Consider the following 12,690-nt stretch of genomic DNA (forward strand, 5'->3'; position numbering starts at 1 on the left):
CGTCAAATGCTCCCACTGACTGAGCTAAGCAGGCACTGGCCACAGGAGCAGATATCTTCGTTTTAAAATTTGCGTGTTTCCATAGCAACGCGTGATGCGCGATTCCGATTGGCTGCAAGGGGGGAGTGGGCGCGGCTTCCAGGGTCAAGAATGACGCGCCCAACATCACATGGTCAAGCACATCATTGAAGAGGCTTCTGCTCATTGCGTATGCGTCTAAACATACAGGCGAAAGAGCGCATGCGTATACGCCAGTACGCCAAAGCACTTTCCAGTGGGAGGGGGTGATGGGCAGCGGTTTCTGGCAACTTACGGCTATGCTGCGGGAGAATGCTCCATAATTAAGCACCCTGAGCCACAGCTATGGGTAAGTAGGAAGCTGCCTTGCACTATATTAAAATTTTGTCTGTGGGGTTGACATGTCCTTTAATGCTTTGTGTGTACAGCAGTGCTACCAGCTAACTTAAGCTAACCCCACCCCCCCGCCCCAAAAAAAAACCAAATATCTCAAAATGAAGTAAGGGTCCGCACTGCTCAGGGAATATGGAAAAAAATTAGCTTTATTTGGAGGCTGATGTGCCGCTGTTTCGGCCAAAACGACAGCCTCCAAATTTTTTTCCTTAAGCCTTGAGCAGCGCGGACCCTTAATCATTTTGGTATCTTCTTCCTTGAACTGCACCCAGGCCACTACAATGGACTTCTACGTGAGTGCCTGCTTTGTGTGACTATATAAATGCCGGCACTCACCTATAGATAAGTTGCTGGTGCCTGAGTGCAGGTCTAAAGAATGTTGAAAGTGCTCTTGAGGGAGGGTGAGCACTCACAGGACTTATATAAACAAATTGTTTTATTAAAGAGGAGACTAACGTTTTGGCTAGTACTCTAGCCAAAGTGATACTTTGAGTCCTGTGAGTGCTGAACCCACTTTTTTGGGGTCTGCCGAACCCACTTTTTTGGGGTCTGCCGAACCCACTTTTTTGGGGTCTGCCGAACCCACTTTTTTGGGGTCTGCCGAACCCACTTTTTTGGGGTCTGCCGAACCCACCCTGATGGATTCTGCCGAATCCCAAACCGAATCCGAATCAGGATATGCTAATTAGGATCGTAAAGGGTTAAAAGTTGCCGCGCGCAACTAATTAGGATTCATTGTTTCATTTAAAATTCATTGTGGTAATGTACAGAACCAAAATTAGGAGTTGTCTCTGTCCAAATATTTATGGACCTAACTGTATATACATACTGATAGGCTTATCTTCTTTAAGTGTCTTTCTATAAATCATATATAAGGCACTGGGCATAACAGGTGTAATAGGTGTAAGATCTTCAGTATGTTCAAGAGCACACAAAACATTCACATTTTGTTACCTGTAACCTTTGGTTTGCTATGACTGGACAAGTTTTTTTCGCTGCCACATCTCGACATATATGCTAATTTCAGAGGTCTCCTGTCCTGGGTTATGGACTCTGGATCAGCACCAAGTTAAAATAAAAAAAATAAAAAAACAGTATATATAATGCCTTAATACAGTTAATAGCAGCAGTACATTCTTATATTTTTATTTTTAAACAACAATGCAATATATTTAACTGCAATGGATTTAAAAACAAACTTTAACTAAACAATGTCAAACTGGAATACCACTGCACTTACTTAAACAAATTTCTGGGTTATCAGCGAAGATAAAGAAACACGACAGTACATAAAAACAGGTGCTTGTTTGACAATGTCTGAAGCAAACATTCTGAATAATAAAATAAGGATACACTATAGAGGTCATTCACTTTCTACAAGTTCATGGTTCATTTCAAATGCAATTGCTATGTTATTCAACTACTACGAAGCATGTTATTTACTTTTTTTCCCCAAAACTTTATCATTGTGGCTTCAAGGAGGTTACATGACTGACAAAATTATGGCTGATGTGTTAACATTTTTACACTTGTGCATTAACAAAATCAAATACATGAAGTCCAGATGGCATTATTTTCAGTGCTCACCCTCAAAATGACACGAGCCTTATTCTTTTGACTATGTTTATTGATGCAAGTGGCTATGGGAACTTTGGTCCAGGGTCCCCCTGCATCAATGGACAATATAATGCTACTATAGCCGAGCACTATATGTAAGTGCAAGAAGTGACTTTGAATGTAAATACCTTTATTCAATGTAATTTTTAAGCAACAATGGCAGCAAACTTTGTGCAGCCACAACTTACAATAAGAGAATAAACCCTTATACCCCTCAAAACAATGTTAAAAGGAAAAGCATAGAGTTGACATATGCAGAGCATTCGCACCTGGAATTATATCATTAATATGGAGAAGAAGGGTGCTCTCAACACTTGCAAAGCTACAGAGTTGAATTCCATTGTATCTTCCATCCCAGTTTCCTATAGGGTTGTCCTAAAAATATACAGATTGCAGTACAAAACACATATTAGAAGAGCAGCAAATTGTTACGTACAATACTAGCTGCACATTGCTTTCTTGACAGATACCAGGTAACTAAAGCTGCCAATACCAACCATATGGTTAGGCATTTTGGTGTTATTTAAGCACCTAAGCACCCAAGCATATGTTGAACAAACATCCTGTAGTCCCATAATATAACTAGTCTATCAAGACAGATATCATGATCTGATCCTTATCTGTAAGGCATTAGCAGATCCAAAAGTGATAGCATATACTAGATGGGGCCTTACCAGCGCTCTGTTAAAGTGGAAGAATAACCCCCTCCTCCTGCAAATCCTTTTAATACAGTTAAGAACTTTGTTTGCCCTTGAAGCTGCTGACTGCTTTCTTGCTACAGCCAAGTTTATTATCTACTCCAAGGTCCTTCTCCATTATGGATTTGCCACGTGTGGTTCCATTAAGGGTATAAGTGGCTTGCATATTTTTACATCCCAGGTGCATGACCTTACATTTATCCACATTAAATCTCATCTGCCACTTAGCTACCTAGATTGCCAGTTTGTCAAGATCCTGCTGCAAGCATGCCACATCCTGGATAGAATTGACTGGGCTGCAGAGGTTTTGTGTCATCTACAAACACTGATACATTACTTATAATACCTGTAATCATTAATGAACAAGTTAAACAAAAGTGGCCCAAGTACAGAACCCTGAGGAACCCCTCTGAGAGCCTTACTCCAAGTAGAGAATGTAACATTAACAACCACCCTCTGTACCCGATCCTGTAGCCAGTTTTCTATCCATGTGCAAACGACTTCATAAGACCAACAGACCGTAGTTTAAAAAGCAGACGTTTGAGGGGCACAGTATCAAATGCTTTAGCAAAATCCAAATAGATCACATCTACTGCATCCCCACTGTCCAGCTTCTTACTAACTTAATCATAGAAAGCAATCAAATTGGTCTGACATGACCTGTCCTTCATAAAGCCATGCTGATTACTGCTCAAATTCTCCAGAACACAATTTGTATGTGATCCCTTAACAAACCTTCAAACAACTTGCCCATCACGGATGTCAAATTTACTGGCCTATAATTGCCGGGCTGAGAATATAATCCCTTTTTAAATATATGACATCAGCTTTCCTCCAATCCATAGGTACTATGCCAGAAAAAAAAGTGAGTCTGACAATTTCAGAAACAAAGGCCACTGTAAAACTGATCCTAGCTCTCTCAGTACCAAAGGATGTATTCCATCTGGCCCTGGTGCCTTGTTCACATTCATTTTGAGTAAACCTTTATGCACCATCTCCTGCATCAAGCACTGACTAGTTTGAGCTAAGCCAACAATGCAGCTATTGGGTGGGTCTAGGCACTCTGGCTCCTCTACTGTATACAATAAAAAAAGAACTGTTTTTTCTGTATCCATTGTAACTATTTGTTAACATAATTCAATGGGGCCACATTCTCAACCGGCATCTTTATACTTAAAAAACTTTTTAGGGTTAGTTTTGGCCTCTGCCACAATGCACTTCTCATTTTCTATCTTTGACTTCCGGAGTGCTGTTTTACAACACTTGTTATAGTGTTTATATTAATTAAATGCAGCTTCTGTCCTCTCTGACTCTGACTCTTGTATTTGTTAAACAACTTCCTTTTTTTCCCTACTAACTTCTTTACCTCTGAATTAAGCCTCATAGGGTGGTTCTTAAAGCTTCTATATTTACTTCTTAAGGGATTAAATTGAGAATAGTAATGATTTAATACCATTTTAAGTAACAACCATTTCTGTTCTGTGTTTTTAGTAGAAAACATAATGCCCACATCTATTCTCTGAAGCACTGCCCTAAACTTCATAGGCAGGAATGTTTGAAAAGGTGTAACTGGCCCTTTAAATTACACTCTGCAGTGCCAAAAAAGCCTTTCAAATTGTAGCATGAAAACCATTTAGAGAATCCCACAGTAATATCTTTTTAGGGACCCAAATCTTATAAAAAATGATCATATTTTCAAATCATGCATTATGCTTATACAGTCTGTACTGAAAATGCCAGTATACATTTTTCCCCTGTATAAAAAGTAATGCATGTCTTACCATGTCAACTCCAACAAAGTATCCAAGACTTTCTTTTCCAGGCAGAACATCACAAAATATAACAGTTCCAAACTCCATACCCTCCCCAATCTTTAAAGACACTCTGGAATTGATCTCTAGGGGAGGGATCTCTGACTGACTGTTGTCTGCAGGAGATGCATAATCACTCTCAATGTCCTCATCGTCATCCTCACATAGCTCTAACTTGTCTACAGCTACAAACACTCCACATTCTTCATCGCATCTGAAATGTTGCTTGCCCTGGTAGGAGCCCTCTGTAAAACCTTGGCCCCGTCCATCTTCCTAAAAAAAAAATAATAATAAATCTGTAATTTTCCCAAAATTTGACGTTTAACATTTATTTTACATGCAGAAATATAAAGTTGGTATCCAAGTTAAAGGAAAAGTAACACTAAAATTTTTAGCTTCCTGTCGATTGAAATACGGCGATATGGCGAAGGAAGGAGCAGCAATCACTATGCGACGATCGATTAATCGAGCCTAGCCTTCTTTCTGTATAGGAAGGAGTCAAGCTAGGCTTGATCAATCGATCGTCGCATAGTGGATGTGGCTCCTTCCTTTATCGCCGTAGTGCAATTGACAGGAAGCCAAGTTTTAGCAGGTATTTTCTATTAAAACATTTAAAATACTAAGTGGTTTGCAGGATAGTTATTGGTGCAGGGTAGAATAGCTTTTTTACTTAAAAAAATTTAGTGTTACATTTCCTTTAAGTTTCCAATGATCTGGTAATATTTCAGTATACTTAGCAGACACTGCATGGGGACTTTAAATTAGAAGCAAGAAACTTGTAGGGCACAAACAACTGGGACAGAAGAAACCACAACTGCTTACCAAACCCTGGCAAAAATAACCTGAACGAATGAAATTACACTGAAACAATTGGGACAAAGTGTATAAACATGTCTGAATAAATTATTTTTTAAATGAAAGCACACAGGATAGGTCTAGTGTAGGTCTAGAGACTAATGGGCCAGATCTGTCTCTCCAAGGCAATTTTAATGCCTCTGTTTCCTTAGGCTTTATTTTAGAAAATGTTATTTACTTTTAGAAAATAAATCTTCCTAACCATTCTGAAAAACTTATTATGACATAATACATAATAATTATGTATTATTTGTAAATAAAGTAAATGTATATTTCTGGCACCAGTCCAGTAATGCAGTACATATGTATACAAAGTCTACATTCAGAAGAGCGTAGAAAAGTGTGCAAGTCAAGTGCAGTCAAGGTGCAGTGCATTCAAGTACAACTTTAATGGGTGCCCAACAGAAGGCCCATTCTTTAGATAAATATAGGGACAGGGGCACAGATAAACACTGAAAACTACACTCACTACACAACTGAATACTGCAAAGGGGGCAACTGTTATTTATATGTGCCTTAAGGGGCAGGTCATCTTAAATGAAACTGTAGTACAATTTAGACAGCAATATTTTCACTCAGTCTTTCAGCAGAAATGAAAACACACTCACACACACAAAAAAGGAAACGTTGTATACAGCACAACATACAATGCATTAGCCAATATGGGCAGAAAATTTGTGCCTGGTTAAAAAAACTGCTTAGGCAATTAAACAAGAACAACACAACACAATCAAGTTTTTGCCAACATCTAAAGGTATGCAAGCACTCATGTCTGACACATGAACAGACAAGGCCACTGATCTATTGCCTGAGCAGAAGAGTAGAGGAATTTCCTGAACGTCAGTAAAAAGTAAAAGTAAGAAGCACAGCACAAAGAATAATCACTTGTTTCCTTGAAAATGGTACAAAATTTGTACAATGCTTGTATGTGAATATGGTTTGTTTTAAGGTTTGTGTTAATTTCAAAGTACGATAAATTATAATAAGTAGCGATTTGTGATAATTGATGCTGTTCTGTCACCATGTTTTTATATACAATCAGTTTAAACAGATCTTACATTTTGACAATTTTTTTTCATATTTGTATATATATATATATATCCATGTTGATGGCAAAACAAACACATAGGTTTGTTTTTATTTTTAAATATTTTTAGTAACCCTAAAGCATAGTGTGTTGCATTAAGCAAAGATCCCTTATCTAGAAAGTATTCTGGATAATAGATCCCATGCATGTATCTGCACACTGTCCAAAACAGAGCTCAGATTCTGGAAATATTCCTAAGAACCAACATGTACACACTAATAGTTAAGCAGATTTTTTGTATTTTTGAAAACCATTCAATAATTTTTCGAATGTGAATAATTTACCAAGTGAAAACATGACAGTTACATAGGGTTGAAAAAAAAAAAAAAAAAAGAGTCCATCAAGTTCAACCCATCCAAGTAAACCCAGCACACACAACCTATACTTACCAATCTATACACATAGATAAACTATATATACAACCACTAATACTAACTGTAGATATTAGTATCACAATAGCCTTGGATATTCTGCTTGTTCAAAAACTTATCCAGGCCCCTCTTAAGGCATTAACAGAATCTGCCATTACCACATCTCTAGGAAGGGTATTCCACAACCTCACTGCCCTCACCGTGAAAAACCACCTACGCTGCTTCAAATGGAAGCTCCGTTCCTCCAATCTAAAGGGGTGACCTCTGGTGCGTTGATTGTTTTTATGAGAAAAAAAGAACATCCCCTATCTGCCTATATTCCCCTCTAATGTACTTGTACAGAGTAATCATGTACAGTTATAAGCATAGCTTACCAGTAACTCTACTCCAAACCATATCCCATTGGGAGACCTATCTGGTAACAAAGGTCCCCTGTAACGTACAACTCCAGGAAAGATTTCTCCAGGCCTTAAACACACCCGCACTGCAGAGCCAGGCTCTATCTGCATGGCTTTCGTAAGTCTTGCCTTATTCTTGAAGAGGCTGTACCTTTCCTCACAGTTTGTAATGGCTAAAAGCAACTCAGCCATTTTTTCCCCGATTTCATAAACTTCTTTCTCATCCATAATCAAGAGAGCATGAGACTGATCCAGGATCTTCAGTGCTATCTGCAACTTTTTGCTTTTAGAGGAAGTTATGCCCCTGCTATGTGCCACGGCCGATCGTTCCTGAACATACTGGCCAATGCTGCCTCTGGGAACTTTGATTTGCTTTTGGGTTTGTTTATCAAGCACACTGGCCTCTTGGAGCAGCAAGTAAAAAATACGCTCCTCCCAGTAAGAAGAGCTGCTTTTCTCTTGCCCCCAGAGAGCTGCACTCATGGTGACAAGGTAGGTGGTGACAGAGCTCAGGGACACTGATCCTTTGAACCGACAACAGCAAAATACATATGAGGCTGTGAATTTACTGTATACATCATGAAAATTGAAGAATGCCCAAGTAGCCTAAAAGAAACAAAAAGACACAGGTTGAATGGAGGTACCAATAGGTTCACATGGCTCACTTCAGTACAACACAATAAAGTCACACAAAATTGTCATTGGCAGCCTTTTATTACATACAAAATACTCAAACTCTAATATTTAATAAAATACACTTTTTAAAAAGGACACACATTTGCCCAGATGCAGTAACCCATAGCAAGCAATAAGCTTAAATGAGATGTCTGTTTCAAAAAGGTGACCTGCTGACTGGTTGCTGTACCTGAAAAATGTAGTGTCTTTAATTTAAAAAAAAAAAAAAAGGAGAAAAAAGTCCAGCCACGTTTATAAAGTTCTAAACAGAAAAATATCAGAAAAAGTCTTGAGCCACAATTAAATCTACAAATAATCAGCAGAGAGCAAGGGCTCCAAAACAGAATTCTGTTTAATTGCACCATGGCAAAAAAAAGCCAAGCAGTAGAGACAAAAAAAGGTTAAGTACCCTTAAAGGAGAAAGGTAAAAACTAAGTAAGCTTTATCACTTTTTGAGCCCTCAAAAGAAACACAGGATTTCTTGTCTCCTTTTTTGTAAACATGTTCTTAGGATATCTGACTCTCTCTCAGAAAAATCCTTCATTCCAGGGGCACAGGTCTCTCCTGTTCCCCCTCTCATAAAAATTCATAAAACTCACTCCGCCCACACTTAGGAATTTGTAATCTGAGCTAGGGCTAGACTGCAAGCAGAAAGCTATGACGCCCAAGCTAAAATGGCAGCTGCAATCATACACAAACAGAGAAAGCTTCTAGGGCTCTTTACTCAGGTATGGTAAAGCTTTCTGCAGAATAAATATAGCATTCTAGGTGGCACTAATGTGGCAAATCTATTGGCAGTAAAATCTCCTTTATATCCAAGACTTAAACAACAAATTAGAAGAGGGGAAAAAAAGGCATTTGAGAAAGCTTCACCTAAAGAAAAACTTGTCAGGTGCTGCTCTTAGTAATTTCTTTTAACCTTTAACTCTTTTGGCTTTTAGGGCACTTAACCCTCTTTTTTGTCTCTACCACTTGGCTTTAGCTAGATAGGGCATGGGTGGGTAATAAGCACAATGGGGTTCAATTTTCTTGTATATTGTCAGAGCTCCCTTTCCACCTTACCTTGCCTGCAGTGAGACAGTTTTTTTCATTAGGTGCAAATGCAACTCTAAGCGGCCTATTCACTAAAGTCCGAATTTTGGGGGCTTAAAATCAAGATATGGAAAAAATTTGGAGTCATGAAAATGCTTTTATCGGTCGTACGAAAATATCGTAATGTATGATTTTGGAAGCCTTCCATAAGACTCAATGGCACTCGACAGATCCAACCTAGGGAAAAGATAGTCACGATACCAAAGCTTGAATGAATTCTGAAATGTTTGTAGCTTTTGCGAAAATATGACTTTTTAGTGGAACAAATACCATGAAAAAGTTGTCATGAACATTCTGAAATGTTCGATAAGTTAGAAAAAATACGATTTTATCTCATAAACACTTAATCAAGGTTTTGTAAATGGGCCCCTAAGTCTCATTTTGGGAAGTCAGTAGAGTACATTACTAATTCCCTACCAATTGATGCTTGGTTGTTATTTAATTCTTTTTTTTTGGCCATTTGAGGCAAGTGCAATTTTGTTTAGTTTGTTTGTCTCTTACTGAATTGCCTTAGTTAAACTCTAATAAAAGTTCACCACAGGTGCGCTTGTTCCAGACCTCCACGCCATATAAATCTATTTCACTGGGAGGAGACAGGCACCTGTTGCACAATATTCCTGTTCACCAATGCGCACTCTACTGTGTGTGCCCAAACGTCAAAGCAACGAAGATCTTAAAGGAGAAGGAAAGGGAGAAGATTGTTACATAGTGCTGCTGTGGCGTGGAGGTCTGGAACAAGCGCACCTGTGGTGAACTTTTATTATTTATGAGTGGACTATTGGATCCACTATCTGTGGTGCAGCTGATTTCATCTATTTATTATCCATTTTTAGCGCAGTGTTAATACTACGTATATTAGTTAAACTCTAATCTTTAGTTTGCCATTTACTGTTAGGGTGAAGACACATGGAGCTAGTAGCAGCTACTTGATGAGGCTACTAAAACAGACAATGCTGATCATTTACGGATAATTGTCTCTATGAGTTTTAGCAGAGGCAGTTCTCAGTATTGCCAATGGCAGGGGCGGGCCAAGCCGACCGGACGCCCTAGGCAACCGGGTCGGCCACCTCGCCCCTGCACTTTCCGCCCCCCCTCGCGTTTCAGCGCGCATGCGCAGTTCTGGGGGAGAGGGGGCGGTGGCTAAGCGATAGTTCATTGCCCCCACCGCGTATTGACAAGCGGTGGGGGCAATGAAAAAGGAGCTAGGTGTAGGCAGGAGAGGTTCCTGCCTGGCACCCCCCAGTGTTTGCGCCCTAGGCAGCTGCCTCTTCTGCCTACCCCTAGTTCCGGCCCTGGGCAGGGGATTTTCTGAAGTTTAGTAGCAATAAAAAAAATAACTGCTACTAGTAGATCAGCTTGTCTTCACTCTTATACTCTCAGCACACACCTTGCTGTTGGTTTTAAAACTGTTTTTAAAAAAGTTAAGTTTTATTTTTATTGCCACTGGAATCCCACTTGACTGTTGGAGTCATCGTGCAATTAGACGGAGTACTGTTTTGGAGCCTTGTTCTCTGCTAAATGTTTATAAAATTGTTTATAAATTATAATTATAGGTTTATAATATAATTTTGTTATGCAATAATATGGTAATCATAGTTTATAATCAAAAGTTTGCAATTATGAGTTTATAAACTTGTTTCCACTGTCCTGACAGTATTGACACACCAGTCGATATCTAATTAATTAAAACCCTCCATTACAAAGTCTTCTCTTTCCCCTGTACCTCTAAAAAAGGTAAAGCCTTCTAAGTTAAGCTTGCTGTCAAATGTACAGCATTAATGGGAACCAAAGTAATATTGTAGTCCGAACAAGAGAAGAAACTTCTGATACCCACACCTGAACTCAGTGTACAGAGCACAGGAAACGACATTTAATCATAGGTATAACCTGACATGACTGAAATAAGGTACTTTTGTGTACACACCTGATAAATACTTTTCTCTCCTTCACAGGATTCTCCATTGTGGAAATAATGAATCAACCTTTCCAAATGTTATCATCCAAAATGCACTTATATGCATTTAATGCATGTATAGTCTGAAGGTCAGCAACACAAATGCAACCCAGCCTGGTAATATAGAGAAAGGGTAAAAGTGAGAAGAACACAGAGCTTACACATGTGGTACCCTGTACCCCAGGACTGCACTTTGAGCACATGCTTCACCAAATGCAAAAAGTAAGAGGTGACCTATACTGGAGGTCCGGTAGGTATATGGTGGGGATACATAATACAAACACAATTACTATCTTTAAAAAGAAAAGGGCGCAAATGAGAATCTGCTTCCGAAACACACATAGGGGCAAAGAGAATATCAATACAAATCAGTCTATTGCTCAATTCACACCTATTAAACCTCAGAAAAAAAGAACAGCAAATGATATGTTTAGGCAGAAAAAGCAGACGTATGGATTGAGAAAACACCAACGTTTCGGACTGGGTTGATTGCACTGAGGGAAACAGCTGCTGAAATATATGTAAGGCTCGTGCTGGAAGCAGAAAAGAAGTCATATGTGGTAATAAAAAAAAAAACCAGCAGTCTACTTACGCTATTACTCTGTAACAACATTTTTTAATAAACGCCAAGGAACGAAAAGTTACTGATGATTTTTCAAACACTTATTTACTATATTCAACATATAAAGCATTGTTTTTAGATGTAAATATATGTATGTGGATGCTGAAAGTCGCACCAGCTGTCAGACCACAGAAACATCAACCCTTGGTAGAACAAAACTGGATGGGTAGATCCCAGCCTCAGGACACAGCAATGTTAAAATCTGGCACTGAATCCTTATTTATGGAATATGACAGAAACATGATATGACCGCAGCTATAGTATAGCAATGCTACCCTGCCGCCTGGAAGATCAGCGCGATTACAGTGTATACCGCCCAACAGTCCCGCTTTTCGCAGGAGACTCACGATTTTCTTAACACAACCCACAGTCCCGGTTCGCTGCTGAAACGTCCAGTAACGCCATTAATGTCCCGCTGCTAGGCTCCAGTCTGACAGCTAATCCGGACGCCACAAGTCTCATCTCGCGAGAGTTGTGACGTAATGACTACATACAGCAAAGTGCAGTGACGCGACAAGTAGCTGCTTTGAGGGAGAGACAAGGACTTGTTGCTTTAGTATAACAAACTGATAGTAACGCGTATTCTCCGCTCTGGTGTTTGTCAGGTGGTCTGCTACTATCCCTCAGCACACAGTATTGGCAACACTGAGTAGTCCATTGTTTCTTTTCATTTCTTTCATTGATTGTGGAACTCTGCACAATACAATTGCAATTATTTTTAGTCCTTAAGTAAAGGAATTCTGTGTTAAAGTATGAATTGTAGGTATGTCACAGTATATGCAATAAAATAAATATGCCAAAACCTGAGCTTTGTTTTTTTTGTAGGAAATGGCAGAAACTTTAACGTTGAATACAACGGTGTGCTAGGAGGGACAGGACTAAGACAAACATGGTCCATAAATAACTTTATTTAGTCATTTTAAATGTCGTTTTGAATTTCCTATTGGCCCTGGAAACTTGACATGTTGATTTCTCAATAATGCTAAACCCTTTTGCCTGCTTAGGTAAAGTGGGGAGTACAGTTGGTACAGAGTGTAGACATTGCACGAACACAGAACCTAAATATACATGCCAGATAGCCTCTATGAAGTCATGCTCA

The 12,690-nt window shown here is 39.1% G+C and overlaps 1 protein-coding gene across 4 annotated transcripts in view; it reads right to left on the minus strand.

The window, feature by feature from the left end:
* cyld (CYLD lysine 63 deubiquitinase) overlaps positions 1-12,073 on the minus strand; it is a 32,216-nt gene extending 20,143 nt beyond the window's left edge. The window contains exons 1-6 of one of the 4 annotated variants that reach the window (XM_012960595.3): positions 11,939-12,073; positions 10,940-11,083; positions 7,225-7,854; positions 4,508-4,810; positions 2,298-2,403; positions 1,366-1,464 (exon numbers count right to left, since the gene is read on the minus strand). In XM_012960595.3, the coding sequence (XP_012816049.2) occupies positions 1,366-1,464; positions 2,298-2,403; positions 4,508-4,810; positions 7,225-7,731 (1,015 nt within the window). In that variant the 5' untranslated portion in view covers positions 7,732-7,854; positions 10,940-11,083; positions 11,939-12,073. 4 annotated transcript variants of the gene reach the window in all.
* Positions 12,074-12,690: the final 617 nt, after the last annotated feature.

The sequence above is a fragment of the Xenopus tropicalis genome, chromosome 4 (genome assembly GCF_000004195.4).
Source record: "Xenopus tropicalis strain Nigerian chromosome 4, UCB_Xtro_10.0, whole genome shotgun sequence".
Classification (NCBI taxonomy): domain Eukaryota; kingdom Metazoa; phylum Chordata; class Amphibia; order Anura; family Pipidae; genus Xenopus; species Xenopus tropicalis.